This window comes from Prionailurus bengalensis, chromosome E4 (assembly GCF_016509475.1).
Source record: "Prionailurus bengalensis isolate Pbe53 chromosome E4, Fcat_Pben_1.1_paternal_pri, whole genome shotgun sequence".
NCBI classification, from domain to species: Eukaryota; Metazoa; Chordata; class Mammalia; order Carnivora; family Felidae; genus Prionailurus; species Prionailurus bengalensis.
In genome coordinates, this window is record NC_057360.1 from 22,390,016 (window position 1) to 22,408,687 (window position 18,672).

Consider the following 18,672-nt stretch of genomic DNA (forward strand, 5'->3'; position numbering starts at 1 on the left):
GGTTATACGAAACCTTGTTAAGTCTATTTCAACTGGTTTAGATCACACAGTGCCTTACTGAAGACACTATTGCCTCCTGATTTCATGTAAGGACAATCAAAAGGGTCAATATTATGATGACTTGATTTATATTTATTCACTGACATGATATATTATCATTAATTGCTACTCAGAAAGTCTCCTATGATTGAGGTTACCAAGGCTACACATGACCCATAATTTGCCAAATGATTGCCATGAGGTGTTAATTATCTTGCATATGTGCTGTGTACAAATCAACTGACAGAGTCCATTTTAAGAGTAGTGCTTAATATCAAAGTGACAAAATTAGAAATTACCTGTGTTTGAAAATATGGCATTTTATTACTAACCAATATATTAAAAATAGAGCAGAGCTAATGAATAAGGAGCTCCTTTTAACCTCTATAAAATTACTGTAAAATAAATTAATTTTGATCCTTAAAATACCACACTAATTAATGAAGTATATGGAAATAAGGATGTAGGTTTCCTGTTCTCTGAGCAATGCCAAAAATATGAAGGGTAACAGGTTAACCAAGTTTTTTAACTTTGTGTTTCTATATCATATTTTAAACAGTCGGTATAGAATTTGAAAGGGTTTGTAAGCAAAAGTATTTCCAAGTGAGTCCGTTTTCATGTAAAACTACATCCAACTCTGTATCAATCAGGGTAATAGGAATGAAGGGCATCACAAATAAACCAAAATTGTGGTTTAAAAATAGAATAAAAATTTTAAAATTAAACTAATTTAGTTTAAAATGACCTCTGACACTCATGCATGCATTTATCATTCTCTAATCATTCTCTGAAAATAATTACAACAATATTTGGATAATATTTGGGGAACACAAAACATCATATTAAAATGTCTTTTTAAGAAACTGCCAATAGTTTATAATTTTTGTCTGTTATCTTAAGGTAAATTATTTTTTTAGTCTGCTTCTTAGCTCCCTTTTTCAAATATTAGTGTTAATAAGAACAAAAAGCGGGGGAGGCCTGGGTGGCTCACTCAGTTAAGCATCCAACTCTTGATTTCAGCTCAGGTCATGATCTCACAGTTTGTGAGACAGCCCCGTGTCGGGTTCTGTGCTGACAGGACAAAGCCTGCTTGGGGTGTTCTCTCTCTCTCTCTCTCTCTCTCTCTCTCTCTTTTTCTCTCTCTCTTTTTCTGTTCCTCCCTGACTCACACTCTCTCTGTGTCAAAAATAAATAAATGAACTTTAGAAAAATAACAAAAGGGTTCTATGTATAATGATGGTAAATAAATCAGTAAATGGTAAAGGAGAAGAAATATTAACATATACAAAATGCAAACTGTACAACAGACTAAATCTTTCATTTTATAAATGATCACTTTTGATCTTTACAAAAGCCCCTTTGTGGGAGTATATTATCCTAATTTCACAGATATATCAGGTGGAAGAGCTGTGGTATACACTCAGTGAAGCTCCAGAAACCAACCTCTATAGCCACCCTATATGTTTCTCATGCTTATCTCACTGAATTTGATTATGCTGGTTTCAAGGAAAATGCTGAACTGATCTACATAGTAGGAGAGTAATGTGAAACTCATGAGACTATTCAGAGGAGAGAAGTAGAGGCATAAGAAGAAGAAAAGAGGAATGGGGCTAAGGAGAGAGCAGAAGGGGATAAGGTGCTTCAAGACATAACCCCAAATCTTCAGTTAAATCTACTAAACTCACAAGTCCTGTTATTAGTGGATTTCCTGTGATATTTTTGATGAGGCTGAGCTTTGTCCTGTATCAAAGTACAGAAGGTGATAATCAATACACAGATAATCAGGAGGCAAGGAGACCTAAGAAAGTAAGCTTTCAGCAAACTCCATAAACGTTGGGAGAAGGCTCTGGATTCTCACATATTATGGACATAGTGGGGTTGGAGGAGAATTAATGATGTGAAGGTCCTAGTGGGACAAAGAATATTCAGCTAGTTCTGTAATTGAGTCAAACAGAGAAAAAGAGAGGCAGTCCAGCTGCATATTCCTTCCTTCTCTTTTCTCCTCCAAATTATTCTAGCAATTTTAATATCATTTTTCTTTATATATAATAATATTAGTAAGACCACATTACTGACTTAATGTTTTTATATTTGGTCTGTTTATCATGTGGGTTATTTGAATTTGGCTCCAAAAAACATCTCTCCACCATAGAATGTCTTGAAGTACCATTTCTGCACAAAGCCACTCTAATCTCATGGCTTCCATAGTTAAGAAGAGGGAAACCTAGCAGCAGCATGATAGCTCCAACAATAACAGGCAAATTTCTAGACACTAGGCACTAAACAGGGTTTGTATGGGCTAGGAACTCTTGAGAATTGTATTTCACACAGTGTATTTATTCATACAATTTTTTAAAGTTCACAACGATCTATTATTAACTTTATTCTGAATTACACTGAATTACTCTCTGAATTCAATGTCATGAACTCAAAATGACTCTGAATTCATTGCAACTCTGAATTACAATGTCATGTTGGTCAAGTTGTGGAAAGGTCTGAGTCAAGAACACACAGGCTGCTGCAGTGTGAGCAGAGCTGAGGCAAAGATAAAGTTATACTAGATACCTACCGACATCCTAAAATTGTAAATAGGTAACCTTGATCCTCAAAGGAGTAACAGAAAAGAAGGAACAGAGTAGACCAAGTCTAGGTTTCTGAATTGAAGTGACTCTGTGAGGAGTGAAGGAGGACAGGCTAAAATACCATGGAGAGCTCCAGGAAAAATTAGTTATCCTCTGATATCTGTGGATGGATCTACTTCTTAGTTTAAACATAAAGGCCTATTAAATACCTCTCTATATTGAAAGTCCCATAGGGTGATAATGGTCTCTTATTTACCATAGGCATTTTGTAAGTGTAGGTTTAAAAAATGATACTAAAGCCCTCCAAATGCCTAACTAATGTTGGTGTTTTTCCTTAGACTCCTTAAGAACCAGCAAATGCCAGATTCATCAAGAATTCGTGAATTTTTCCAGAAGCATTATGCTAAGTTTCTTCATACATTATTTTATGTAATCCTATTGCATCCAAAGATGACTTTATAACACTATAAAGAAACTGATGTTCAAAGAAATGATTGCTTGCCTAGGTTTAGATAGCAAGTTAAATGGCAACTGTTCCAAGTTCAGTGCTTTTTCTATAGTACCCAAGTCAATGCATAGCATTTTAGGATAACATCATCTCTGGGATGATTTGCACACTGTGGCAATAGAAGATAATGATGCCATCTAATTATTCATTTGCCATTCTACATTTCTAAATACACTTCCACTAGGAGAGGCCAAGTTGGTTAGTGGAGAGTTGGTAAACTGCTTTCTGAATAAAAAGCTTTAATTCTGGGCACTTGCCAATTTCTGTGGTGTAAATACTACCACCATGGCTGATTTCAAGCTCCCAACATGACGTTACTGAACACAAAGGTGGGAAGAGAAAGTGCATAATTTCCTCTCCATGAGCCATTATGAGCCAGATCCAGTATACCACTAGGCCATGTAGGGACTAAAGTGTGTCTGTCACTCACAGAGATATCTGTGTCATTCCAGAAGTGACACAAATTCCTTTTTAAAAAATTTTTTTAAAAAAATTCAATGCACATTCTCCAGTCTTTTCTCCCACTGAAATAACTGAAGAGGCTGAATGTTCTAAATTATGGTGGAGCCTCCATCAGCTTGGGTTCGTGAGTGACTGTGTAAAGTAGAACATCTTGTCAACACCCAAAGAACATATAACATTAGTAAGGAATTACCTTTCTTACATTACGCCAGTAAGAATTCTTCCTCCTACTAAATATGAAGCCTGCCCTTTTACACGTTGAATTAAAATGTGATTGATAGAACTGGCTTTAATTCTCTTTCCTAAAGAGTTTCAATGCTTTATGAAAATATATAAGCCCAGGGTACCTGGGTGGCTCAGTCAGTTATGCGTCTGACTCTTGATTTTAGCTCAGGTCATGATCTCACAGTTGTGAGATCGAGCCCCTGAGTCAGGCTCTGTGCTGAGTATGGTGCCTGCTTAACATTCTCTCTCTCTCTCTCTCTCTCTCTCTCCTCCTCCTCCTCCTCCTCCTCCTCCTCCTCCACCTCCTCCTCCTCCTCCCCATTTGTATGCTCTCTCTCTAAAAAAAAAACACACACACACAAAAAAACAAAGCCCAAAGTAAGAAAAAATCATGTGTATCCGCATTAATAGAAATAGTATAGATACAATCTTCAATTTACACATATTCAAGAGTACAACTAATTTTACCATTAATGTGTCAGTAAGTAGGCATTATTTCCCCCATTTTTCTCAGACTTGGGAAATTAGGTAATTTCTTCAAGGTCAAAGAGCTATTAAGTAGTGGATCTTGGGTGAAAATGGGTGCAAACTCTTCTCAAAGTATTTGTTCTTAAGTGACTTACTGTTCTTTAAAAATTAAAGAAATATGGCAGTTTCAAATATTTATTGAAAACCTACTATGGGCTGGGCATTGTGCCAGGCACAAAGATATAATAATGCCAGCTAGATTTAAATACTCTCATTCTATTAGGCATTGTATGTTTAGAGAAATGTGATATAAGGAAAGAAATGTATCCAAAGCATAGAATAAATTATATATATAAATACACATACACACACACACACACATACATACACACACATATATAACACACTACACATAACATACACATAGACATACACATACACATAGACATATAAATGTACAGATTTTTTTTTAAAGGAAACATTCTATTTGGTTGATAATCTGGTATCAGCAGACTAAAAAAACTGGGAAATTTTCCAGAAAATCTCTAGTATAAAGCATTCCATTGACCTAAAACATCTGAATTAATGCTGCACCTAATCCATTTAAATAACACACCTGGTGTCATCTTCAGGCTTTTTCAAAAGAGTCACCAGGTGAGAATAATTGGAAGCCAGTGTAATAATCTTCTTGTGTGGTCCTTCGTTGACTTGAGATTTATTTAATTATGATTCCTAAACAAGCTTATGCCACTTGAGTATGGTTTCCAAAATATTCTTATCTTTAGAAAATCCATTAGTAGTCTCTGGCAACCAGCATAGCTATCTAAAACCAAAACATTTCTACTAGTCTCAGAATCTCAATATAATCATGTGGTTGGGTACACTTCTTTCTCTACTTGGAAGATTATCTAAGGACAGTTTATCCAAATTTACTTAATGGAAATGTGCCCCAAGGTATGTGTTGGATTACATTGATCGCACTGATAATCCTAGACTAATAGAAACAGTTTGTGCCACCTAAACCCGAAGGGTGCTGACAATTATTTAACGTCTTTGTAGGAAGCTTCACTTAAGGAACAAAATTTGGCCTGAGAGTTTTTGTGGTTATGTTCAAACATTCTATATATAGATATAGCTGCCTGAATGGAAAATCCGTATTGCACAGAAACGAGATTCAGGATTTGTAGTTTCTCTACAATGGAAATTTAGGGACATAAAACAACATTATCTTGTGTTTTTAGTAAACCTTTACATTCTTCTTACTCATCCATTTCTAACATGTTTTTACCTGCATCAGAGGCAACCTAAAGCATTTGAGTCATTTATGTGAACTATACAGATGAGTAAACTCATTGTCTATTTGGTAACAGTGTCCTAATAAGTTACAGAAAAGTAATTACCAAGGTTTTAGAGGAAAACCACAGAAGAAAAGAAATTGCCACTCTCACAGTATTTTAAATCATGGACAAATTAAAGAGTTCCATGCCAACACATAACTAAATCAACTCTTCAACTTGCTTCCTTGGATATTATCAAAATAAATGCATTCATTTTTATTCATGAATATTCATGTAGTTCTTTCCCAGACATCTGTGGCATATACCATCAACAAAATCTGGTCCAGAGTAAAATAGGAAGAGAAAACCTGTACAGAAATAAATATAAAATCTGTAGAGAAATCATCAAAAAGGGAGGTGCAGAAAAACTGCAGTAGAAGGCCAGAGGGAAAAGAGAGCCTTTCAATGGAAAAAAGTCAGAAAAGGCTTGATAAAAGTGTTGTCATTTGCCATGAAAATCAGAAGTCAGATGGAAAGGAAGGGCATTCTAGGAGAAGGAACAACTTAAGAGAAAACACAGGTCAAGAGAATGTGGTAGGAGATAGGATGAGAGAGAGTACAAAGTTATATTTGACTAGAGTGTAAAGGAAAGTGACAGACAAGAGTTAGAAGGATTGGTTGAGGCTCAGTTGGGTGGCCCTGGAATACCATGCTAAAGTCAAATAATAGTTTTCCATACTTGGGATAAAAACTGCTATGTGAAATATTCAACAAGCCATTATGAATTCTACTGATAGAGCAGACATTTTCCAGATAGCTGAGTGCATGAGAGATAGCACCAGAGATAATACTATCTAATCTCAGACATTTCTCTTCTTGAGAAAGTGCACATGTAAAACATTATCACTCATTAGCCATCAAAAAGGGAGATCCAAAGTCAGCAGTGATATTTATGTCTCTAGGTTCAGCTCAATTTCCTTTGCATCAGCCTGATATATTATTTTGGTACTTCATATAGGAGCAAAATAAGTTTATTATCTTCAAATTGCATTGTAATGTATATCCTTTGTTTAGCTACCACTAATTGTACTCTATAAATGGTGTGACATCAGAACCAGAGGTTTTTTTGTGAGAACTCTTATCTATTTACTGTGTCTTTTCATTGTTTCCTTAATTATAAGAGTCTGAACCTACAGACTTGTCTAAACAGAGTCCCCCTCACCTCATCCCCTTATCGTCTCCCTCCTCACTCACAAAGTAATCCTCAGTGCTTTTCTGTTCTAATTATCAATTAAAATGTGCTTAGTGCCCATTAAGTATCAGGGAACATGGCCAAGGGCAAAACTCCATAAATGTTTATTGGATGGATGACTGAATGGGTAGATGTGTTAGGCACAAGATAAAGCAACAGCCATGCAATATTTCTCTTCTTCTGGGCAAGAGTTTTACTAGAGGAAATACTATGGGTAGCAATCCAAATCACCTGCAAAAGAGGTTCATATACTTTGCAATAAGTTGCCAATAATACGAAAGAAATGTCATCACTTGTACATATTTCACAATCAGTAACTTGATGCTTATTCAGAAAGCAAGAAGAAATTGCCTCACTGAACTTGCTAGTCAAGACATTGTTGGTTTAGGTCACACTTAAAGTATTTGAGGGAAAAAAAAAGACTCTAAACCTCCTATACTTACTGTGGTCACAGAAGGTCAGACTCAACACTAGTCATACACTGGGGGAGTTGGTTAAAATAACTAACTATACCATCCAATTTGGCTACACTTGTTTAAAATATAGCAGTAAAACATTGCATCGTTACAACTGAATGCCCTCAGTAAATATTGAGCACCTAGTAAGCGCATGGAAGGAGGTGAATAAAACAGGCAGATGGGGCCATTACATTTCACACTGCCTTTTCACCCAAACCCTTATCCCATATTATCCACCTCCCCCCACCCCCCCCCCCCCCCAAAATCCATATGACCGTTTCTACTTTCCCTATAAGGCTGAGAGTTCTGAGAATATTCTAGGGCTTGGATGAAGTTACAATGGAAGCTTTCATTTTTTTAAGCTGGGAAAGTTAATATAGGTATTCTTTTAAAAAGGAAAAAGCAAACAAAAACAAAAACTGGCATGCAAGAAATGGCACCTCAGATGCCTGGGGTATGAACTCTTCCATGCACATGCACAGCAGCTCCAACATTTCAATCATGAGCCCATGAATCTTTTTTTTTTTTTAATGTAGGGAAGCTGAGATAGCAAGAGTAAATAATTCAAGGGGTATCTTCAATTTGAGTTATCCCAGAAGGATTCTAGAGCAAGCTGTTTATTTGGGAGGTACAAAGGATGCTCATAGGAGGAGGGAAGTGATACAGGAAAAGGAATGTAGCCCCAGAAGGGTGTGCTTTCAGTCCTGCTCCCATGTGGACAACTGGAGTTTATTCCTGCCAGAGACTGAAAGCTGCTCCTGAGGGGTTTAATTCTCTGGCAGAACAGCCTTCTTCTGTTCTGGAAAAAAAAAACTCTTAGGCACAGAAATGCAGATACTGGAGTTGGAATTAGGCCAGAGCACATTGAAAAGCCTGAGAAACATGGGCAAGTCCCTCAGAATATCCACGGCAATGAGTCACACACATAATCTACTGCAAGAACTGGATTTCAATTTATGGTATTCTGAATTCAGGGTGTATGTTCTCTCCTCCATATTACCATAATACAATGCTTAGAGTGAATATATACTACTTCGTGTAATTCTAGGATCCAAACACCATATTGGGTTCAAGTAAACAATGAATGTAGATCTATCCAAATAACAAGAGCCAACAGAACCTGAGTGCTTACTTTGTAACAGGAACTATGCTAAGTATTGCATTTGTATCATATTAATTTTATTCTCAGCACAATTCTATGAAGTAAAAGAGTATTATTTTTTTATTCCAACATTAGGAGGAGGAAAGCAAGGCACAGAGAACTCTACAGTCCCAAGAAAATAAAGCTTTTAAGTAGCAGCATTGAGATTCCCACCCAGGCATCCCCGTACTAGAGCCTATGCCCCTAACCATTATTCTCGACTAGCTCCATCTCTGATTGTTTTGGAAAAAGGAGGTGCATAAAAAAGTCAATCTACAGGTTTGATTATTGGAAAACTATCTGAGAATTTAAGTGTATTCTGTGGTGATATCAATGCCGTTCATGGTCATCAAAACTTAACACTACCAAATTCACGTGATCAAGACACCTCTACAAATGCATTATGTATACTGCTTTTTAGTAACAGCATTCTCCGTGATTGTGAGAGAAGATGTAAATATTGTATATACTTTATAAAACATGCCAACATCAAAACAAAATAAACAGACTTTGTAAAATAACCATACCTTCACTGTCCACATTCCAGCCTCTGGCTCTTTAACATTCACCACCTTGGCAGAGTTATGGATATTTAATAGCTCATTCAGGCCAAATCCTTTTTTTATCAGCTTCCCTGAAAGACAGACAGAAAGGTAACAAGCATAAGCTTTCTTTCAGCTATGTGTACTAGCTGTATACATTTCCAGTACAAATTACCTGATGGACATGTGTGCCTATAGCTCAAAACATTATTTATTTCCAAAATATGTTTAATTTTATGGTTTCTGGACATTGAAACTGAAGTATCAGATTCCCATTTGCTATGAGGATTTGGTCTTAAAACAAAAATAACAACTGGCAGACTGCAATCATATTTCCAAAGCCAGCCTAGGTAACAATTATTATGGCTACTGAGAAGTTACGTGCAGTTACTAGAGACATTTAGATTTAACAGATGGCAAGAACAGTAAACCAGAATAAATGTCTTTTTGGAGATCACTCAAGGTATTACTAACATGAGAGCCTTGGGCATATTTGTGCACGAAGCCCAAAACATTAACCTGTATTCCATGAAGCACAGGAGAAAGCTTTTATTGTCACATTTAAAGGAGGCAGTGAAATAAAGTAGCATGATACTATCTCCTATGACCTGAGATTTACCTAAAGTATCTAATAGTTGGGACATAGAGAAGAAGAAAAGCAAATTAGGAATTAAGCCATAGTTTAGTTATTCACTCATGGCTCTCTATAGACTCCTTCTGCAGTTATATAAACAAATCAATTATAAGAATCTATGTTTGCATTGGAAGTTTTACAATTATTGTAAACAACTTTTAAAATATCAATGTCAATGGCTTTTTAAAGTAGTAGAAACATAATACAGTGAATAACATATTTTTAATTATCCAGGTAGTGAAAACCACAAATCTTTCCTGGGGAGCATGGAAGGTTAGAATGGAATGCTACCTCAACAGACAAATTCATGTATTCAGCTAAACCCATAGGAGTCTTGAAAAATAGGTCTTATTTGTTTGGTAAATCTCCACTTTGATTGGTAGCACGAATGTGGTCTTTGGGGACAATTTCCTATGCTGTTTTCTTTTAGGCATTAGTTATTTCTTAAGACTTAAATTGAATAAGTAAGCTAGTTACTCTCTTTCCATTTACAAATACTCACAAATAGGTTTTTAAAAAGCAGCACACTAAAGCCACAATGGAAATGATAATATGTTACAAACATCAATAGGTAGGTAAATAAATAAACAATCAAACAAATAAATAAATAAATTCTAAATGCAAATAACAGGGAAAATGAGGTTTCTATCTTTACTAGATTCCTTTTCAATGTAAGTCTTATTAGAATATTCAACTAGCCAAGGAAGCAGGTCAATTCCTAGGGTTATGACATACAACTGAGGAAGCAAAGTAAATTAAAACATTATTCTATTAAAGAATGTGGTTTTTAACTCTCTTCTGTAAAAGTCAACCCTATCAAGAAGACAATATGGTAAAAAAAAAAAATAGGCAGTTAGTTTTATTTTTTTTTTATTTAAAAAACATTTTTTTTTTCAACGTTTATTTATTTTTGGGACAGAGAGAGACAGAGCAGGAACGGGGGAGGGGCAGAGAGAGAGGGAGACACAGAATCGGAAACAGGCTCCAGGCTCCGAGCCATCAGCCCAGAGCCCGACGCGGGGCTCGAACTCACGGACCGCGAGATCGTGACCTGGCTGAAGTCGGACGCTTAACCGACTGCGCCACCCAGGCGCCCCTAGGCAGTTAGTTTTAAAAGGAGGTTTTTCATGTGATTCATTAAAAATAACACAAAATACCAAATTTTATAGAATATGTTACATGAAATATTTCCTCATACATAAATTAGGAAAATATAATTTCAGGCTCAATTTAAATATTTTTTTTCTTTTGAGTAGTTTAGCTACAATTAAGTTACTAAATCTGATCTATATAAATTATTAGGAGTTTCAGTTTTTTGAATCTCATGTTAATTCAACAATACTTATGACTAAAAAGTTTTATTTTTAAAAAATCCTTCCCAGTCATTTTTGAATTCACTGAATTTATTCGTAAAGTTAGCATTAACTTGACATAAATAAGTGTGCAAAAAACTTTTACCTTTCATGGTTTTCGTATTTTATTATATGATGTATGATATATCTCACCTAAAGGATCGCGAATTTCAATCCCTGGAGAAGGGCCACTCAGAGACACAGTAACCTCTTTTAGGCTGGGATCAAAAGGAATTTTCCAAGTGTTTACAGCTTGTTCCAAATGATCTGTTGATAACAGGTGAACTTTAGAGGACTGCACTGCTTCCTCTACCCATTTTAACACCTATAAAAGAAAAGAAGACGCGTGAGTGATGTCAGAAACATTTACAGTATTATACATCCATGACTTCAGATACAGTATTTTTCTTTGGTTAATCACATGAATTGGCACTTCCTGTACTAGTATGGGGTTTAGTTCCATCACGGTGAAGAGAAACCTTTTCCTACATCCAGTTATTGTAGTAGCTTCAGAATCAAGTAACTAGTGTCATCCATGCTCAGATTTCAAGTTTTCTATTTGGAATAATATATTAAAAATGAGATTATGATGTCTGAAAGCCAGTAAAGTGAAATAGGCAGAGATATTACGGACAGCTTTATATTTTTCAAGAGAAATAAAAAAGAACCTATAAAAAACATGGTATTGCCAATATTGTGAGATCCCATTTCCCTCCGTTCTCTCTTTCTGGATTTCTTTTAAGATACAATTTTTAAAAGATAACTAGCAAATTATCTAATCCAATTTCAATATGTTGGGTCTATGAGTTGTTGGAATATAGTATATGGTAATTATATATAGAATATTGTAATATATATTGCAGTATATCAAATGTTGCAAAATAATTGCAATGCCAGCAAAATATTCATTTTTTATGATAAAATAAGAAAGTACCAAAAATAATGGAAGAAACTAACCACTGTATTTTTTGAAAAATAGAAAAATATTTCAGGTTAGAATGAATGAAAGTAGTGTATTTTGCAAACACTGTCTTGGGGAAAATATTAAGAAATTAGGTTATAAAAAGGTGTTAATGCTTCACTGTAAACAAGAAAGACTTCCAGTTCTCAGAAGTGTTCTGCAACAGCAAATACAAGTTCTCATTAAACAAATAGTGCATGTCTGGGTAGGAACTGCTTATTTGAACTTCCTACAATTGATTCTAAATCATGATAATCTTTAATCTACCTCTGATCTTCCTCTGGTTCATATATCTTTCAAGATTATATCCTATCATGAATAATTTCCCTTGTGATTACGTGTAAAATACTAAACAGAGCTGAATATGAAGCTACAGCCTAAATGTTTGAAATAAATAAAACCTTCTTTTTATTTTATTTTATTTTATTTTATTATAAAATTTATTGTCAAATTGGTTTCCATACAACACCCAGTGCTCATCCCAAAATAAAACCTTCTTTTTAATTACAATAGTGGCAGCCACAAATCAATCCCACAACAAGTACTGTGTAATAACTTCATTCTCTATAAAAACCACCCCTTGATTTTTGTCCACAAGGATGAGGAAAGTAGCTAACACATCACATAAGTAACAATGGTTAGGCAATTATGTTCATCTATAAAACACATGTTTATGGTTCAAGCTACTCTTCCAGGTACTAAGTATTTTAGTCAGTATTCAGCAACCACTCTTCCTCTCTGAACTAGTGTTTACTAAATTTCTCCCACGCTTTATACATTATTTAGTTTTAATGAATCTTCCTGTCTTTTCTCCAGGGTCAAGAACAGCCCACATCTCTTTCATCTTTGTACACCGGAAACCACATGGCATGCTGTACACACGATAGAGGTGGGATATGCACTAATGTCCATGAAGTTGGTCATAATGAGGATAATAATGACTTCTTCTGAAATAAAAAACGTTATGGCGATTTATGAAACAGAGAGCCCTTGCTGAAGTAATGAATGTAAAGTGCCCATCATAATAGTTGCCACATAATAGACGAAGATTTCCTTGCCGCTATATCTCAATTCCCTTCTTTCCCCTCAATGAATATTTCACCAGTGGCTTCATGCGCAAAGTGAAAAAATTCATTCATGAAAGTCAGACAGTATTTCTGTAAATGAGAAAAGAGGGGGCGACGTTATTCCAGGAAGAAGAGAGGACCTGACAAAATACATGAAGACAGAAGTACTCCAGATATGTTGGGAACATGAATGAAACCATGTTGCTATGGTGAAGTGTTCAGAAGAAGAGGACGTAGAAGATGAGGGCGGAAGCATCAGGGGCAAACTATGTATGATCACCCAGTCAGGCTGTGACATTTGGATTTTATCCTAAATATCTCACTGGAAAATTACATGAAAGGCTTTAAGCAGAGGACTAATACAGTACAAGTGTTATTTTACAAAAAACAAAACAAAACAAAACAAACCCCACAAACCTTATAGTGGTGTCATAGACAAATTGAACAGAAAGACCAAATCCATTATAGTTAATTACCCCTAAAAGGAAATTACATATTTCCTCAAGTTTTAACCTTAGAAGGCACCTGGATTTTATATACAAAATGAAGTATATATCAAAACAATGTCTAAAGAAGCAGATGCCATATTTGAAATATGGGTTCTCTCAGTGATCATGCTTGAATAGAAATGTATGTATCATCTGCTCAATAAATCTGTCCATATGGCTATAGAAATCAGACTGGTTGTAACTACTATTGGACTAAGTAAAACACATTTTAATAATCTGAGTGTTGACATTTTTATTTCTTATACAGAGAATATGGCTGTCTAACTAAAGGAAATGGAAATACTGGCTTACTGTCTGAGAAAGCAAATGAGAAATGTAACTGATAACAAATAACTTTGAGGATAATGTCCAGTGAGGAGATGCAAGAAGGCAAAGGACAAGAGAACTAGATAAATGAGAACATTTGTTTTAGTGGCAAGACACATATTGTGGTTGTAAATGATTAGTCGAAAAGAAGAAAAAGAATTAGTAAACAAGAAGTGCATCCCACCTCAAGTTTAACAATGAAATGCAACAGAAATGGAAGAGAAATTTTTTATACATCCCTCTTTAAATGAATATATATCTCTGGATGGCTCCTCAAATATATCTTTCCTTCAAACCCAATGCAGAGGTTATGATATATCACTGGGAATCTATTCATTGTCTATTACGTATGCAGAGAAATCACTAAGTCCTAGGCATTCTTATAAAAATGGGAGAGTTTCTACTTTAGTTGCATTTTCATAAGGCAAGTGTGTTCAAATGGTATGGAATATGAGAGCTTTTGAGTTTACTCAATACTGTTTGCAAATCACCAACATTTATGAAGCTTTCACAAAGGATTACTATGTATCATAATATTACTTGTGAAAGATACAGTTCAGACTTCTTAAAAGTCACTTTTTTATCCATTTATAAAAAAATCAAATCAAAACAGATGCAATCCATTTTGTTAGAAAATATAGATTTTACCAGTGTATGCATTAATGAAGATCACTGCAGGCTACAGAATTACCATTAGTGAGATTTCTGGCCTCCTATGTTACTACATATAAGAAAGAAATCTTTAATTGTCTAACCATGAGAAATGTTCTCATGAGATTGGAAATAATCTTCTGTTTAATGACAAATGGAACAGAATTATAATAATCTGAGAATCTTTGGATTGGTACATTTTTACTAATGTAAAAACTGTTTCAAACCACTAGGTAACCATTAATTATACATTAAAATTTTAATTAAAAATGTTTCTCTAATAATTCGCATCAGTTTATATCTCCAAGGGGCTTTGAGAGCATCTAATACAGCTCCTTTATTTTACAGATAGGAAACTGATATTTCAAAGAGTTCTTGTACCTCTTAAATACCTAACTAGACTTATTCTAGCTCAATAATTGTTTTATATAAGACTCCTGTGTTCTTGAAGATACTTTCTTAGTTTATATATTTTATATCATATGTAATGATCAATATTTAAAAGGTCATATACATATCAGATAAAGGGTTAGAATCCAAAATCTATAAATAACATCAAACTCAACACCCCAAAACAAATAATCCAGTGAAGAAATGGGAAAAAGACATGAATAAGACACTTCTCCAAAGAAGACATCCAGATGGCCCACCGACACATGAAAAAATGCTCAACATCACTCATCATCAGGGAAATACACATCAAAACCACAATGAGATACCACCTCATACCTGTCAGAATGGCTTATATTAACAACTCAGGCAACAACAGATGTTGGGAAGGATGTGGAAAAAGTGGATCTCTTTTGCATTGCTGGTGGGAATGCAAGCTGGTGCAACCACTCTGGAAAACAGTGTGGAGGTTCCTCAAAAAATTAAAAAAATAGCACTACCCTACAACCCAGGAATTGTGCTACTAGGTATTTATCCAAGGGTACAGGGATGCTGTTTCGAAGGGACACACGCACCCCAATGTTTATAGCAGCACTATCAACAACAGCCAAAGTATGGAAAGAGGCCAAATGTCCATCGACGGATGAGTGGATAAAGAAGATGTGGTATATATATATATACAATGGAGTATTACTCGGCACTCAGAAAGAATCCATGCCATTTGCAACTACATGGATGGAACTAGAGGGTATTATGCTAAGCGAAATTAGTCAGAGAAAGACAAATTATCATATGACTTCACTATTATGAGGAATTTAAGACACAAAACAGATTAACGTAAGGCAAGGGAAGCAAAAATAATATAAAAACACGGAAGGGGACAAAACATAAGAGACTCTTAAATATAGAGAACAAGCAGAGGGTTGCTGGAGGGGTTGTGGGAGGGGAATGGGCTAAATGGGTAAGTGACATTAAGGAATCTACTCCTGAAATCATTGTTGCACTATATGCTACCTAACTTGGATGTAAATTTAAAAACATAACAAAATAAAATTAAGGTCATGTGTCTATTTTACATGGGAATGAGATGCAAGTATTATTTCAAAGCACAAAACCAGGATACATTGTTATATATTATGAAATATAATAGTGCTAAGCAGAAATGGAAGCAAAATCATTTTTTTTATACCCTTCAAGAACAAAACATGAAGAAGAGCTTTGTTTAGCTGCTTGGAAGGACATCTTTTTTTTTCCCCTGCACTGAGATATAATTGACATATAAGATTATATGAGTTTTATTCATTATTTGTATACATGGCAAAATAATCACAATAAATCTGGTTAATATCCATCATCATACATAGTTACAATTTTTTTCTCTTATGATGAGAACTTTTAAGATTTACTCTCTTAGCAACTCTCAAACATACACTACAGTATTATTAACTATAGCTGCCATGTGGTACATTACATCCCCAAGACTGACTTATTCTATAACTAAAAGACTGTACCTTTTGATCCCCTTCACCCATTTCTCTAATTCCTCTACCACTCTCCACATCTGACAACCACCAGTCTGTTCTCCGTTATCTATGAGCTCAGTTTTGGTTTGGGTTTTGTTTTTGTTTTAGGTTCCTCATACAAGTGAGATCATGCACTATTTGTCTTTTTCCGTCTGACTTATTCCACTTAGCATAATAAAATTGAGCCCCCAAGGTCCATCCATGTTGTCACAAATGGCAAGATTTCCTTCTTTTTATGGCTGAATAATATTCCTGTGTGCATATATACCACATCTTCTTTATTTATTCATCTGTCAGTAAAAACTCAGGTTGCTTCCATGTCTCGGCTACTGCATATAATACTGCAATGAACATGGGAGTGCATATATCTTTTCAAGTTATTGTTTTCATTTTCTTTGGATAAAAACTCAGAAATGAAATCGATGGATAATAGTTCTATTTTTCCTTTTTTGAGGAACCTCCATACTGTTTTTCCATTGTGGCTGCAACAATTTACATCCCCCCCCCCAATAGTGCACAAGGATTCCTTTTTCTCCACATCTTTGCCAACAATTATTATTTGTCATTTTGGAAACAGCCATTGTAACAGGTGTGAGGTAGTATCTCATAGTTTTGATTTGCATTTTCCTGATGATTAGTGATGTTGAGCATCTTTTTATGTACCTGATGATAATCTGTATGTCTTCTCTGGAAAATGTCTATTTAGATCCTGTGCCCATTTTTGATAAGTTGTTTGGTTTTCTGCAATTGAATTGCATGAATTATTTATATATTTTGGATATTAGCCCCTTATCAGATACATGCTTTGCAACTATCCACTCCCATTCCATAGACTGCCTTGTAATTTTGCTTATGGTTTCCTTTGCTGTGCAGAAGCTTTTTAGTTTGATGTAGTCCCAGCAGTTTATTTTTTGCTTTTGTTGCCTTGGTTTTTGGTGGCAAATACAAAAAATCATCACCAAGGTCAGTGTCAAGGAGCTTACTGCCAATGTTTTCTTCTAGGAGTCTTATGGTTTCAGGTTGCATATCTAAGTTTTTACTGCATTTTGAGTTAGTTTTTGTGTATGGTGTTCAGAGAGTGGTCTAGTTTCATTCTTTTACATCTGACTGTTCAGTTTTCTTAACATCATTATTGAAAAGTTTGTCTTTTCTGTATTGTATATTCTTGGCTCCTTTGCTGTAAATTAATGGACTATACACACATATGGGCTTATTTCTGGGCTCTCTATTCTGTTCCATTGATCTAAGTGTCTGTTTTGTGCCAATACCATATGCTTTGATTATTATAGCTTTGTAATAATAGTTTGAAACCAGGAAGTGTGATGTCTTCAGCTTTGTTCTTCTTTTCTCAAGTTTACTTTGGCTATTTGGGGTCTTTTGTAGTTCTATACAAATCTTAGGACTGTTTATTCTATTTCTGTGTAAAAATACCTTTGGAACTCTCACAGGCATGTTTTGAATCTGCAGATTGCTTTGGGAAGTATGGACATTTTAACAATATTAATTATTCCAATCTACAAGCAGGGAGTAGCTTTCCATTTCTTTGTAATTTCATCAAAGTCTTGTAGTTTTTAGTGTACAGGTCTTTCACCTCCACGGTTAAATTTATTCCTAGGTATTTTATTCTTTTTGATGCAATTTGAAGGACATTTTTAATGCAATTAATTACATCCAAAGAACATCCCCAGAACATCTTTTGTCCATTCATTGGAAGAACAGAAATATGGTATTATACACAATTTTAATTAAATTGTGCATATAGTTGTATTTTTGTTGTTGTTTATCATTTGTCTTCCCTACTAAACTCTGGGTCCCATGACAGAGAGCACAGAGACATATTCACTACTATGTCTCTTGAAGCTAATGTAGTGCATAGGATCTAGTAAATTCCCAATAAATATTTGCAAGAAAAAGGAAAAAGGGGAAAGAGGGAGGTAGAGAGTAAAGGAGAAACTGTATGCCAGATCCTTAGCCTTAGAGTTAAGAGTATGTGAAAAGGTAGCATTTGGGCTCTGTATTCATTTGTGACAAGCCCTCTCTCAGCACCGAATTTTCAATATGGAGCTGAAGAGTGCACAAACTTGCATATGTGGTCTTTAAATTTTTTTTAGTCTTTATTTATTTTTGAGAGAGAGAGAGAGAGAGAGAGAGAGAGAGAGCAAGAGCAGGGGAGGGACAGACAGAGAGGGAGACACAGAATCTGAAGTGGTCTCCAGGCTCTGAGCTGTCAACACAGAGCATGATGCGGGGCTCGAACTCACGGACTGAAAGATCATGACCTGAGCTGAAGTCGGACGCTTAACTGACTGAGCCACTCAGGTGCCC

The 18,672-nt window shown here is 35.2% G+C and overlaps 1 protein-coding gene across 3 annotated transcripts in view; it reads right to left on the reverse strand.

Moving 5' to 3' along the window:
- HMCN1 (hemicentin 1) overlaps nucleotides 1-18,672 on the reverse strand; it is a 465,703-nt gene that overhangs the window by 284,887 nt on the left and 162,144 nt on the right. For all 3 annotated transcript variants that reach the window (XM_043568168.1, XM_043568169.1, XM_043568170.1), the window contains exons 5-6: nucleotides 11,094-11,265; nucleotides 8,940-9,046 (exon numbers count right to left, since the gene is read on the reverse strand). In XM_043568168.1, coding sequence (XP_043424103.1) covers nucleotides 8,940-9,046; nucleotides 11,094-11,265 — 279 coding nt within the window. The remainder of the gene's footprint in view (nucleotides 1-8,939; nucleotides 9,047-11,093; nucleotides 11,266-18,672) is intronic.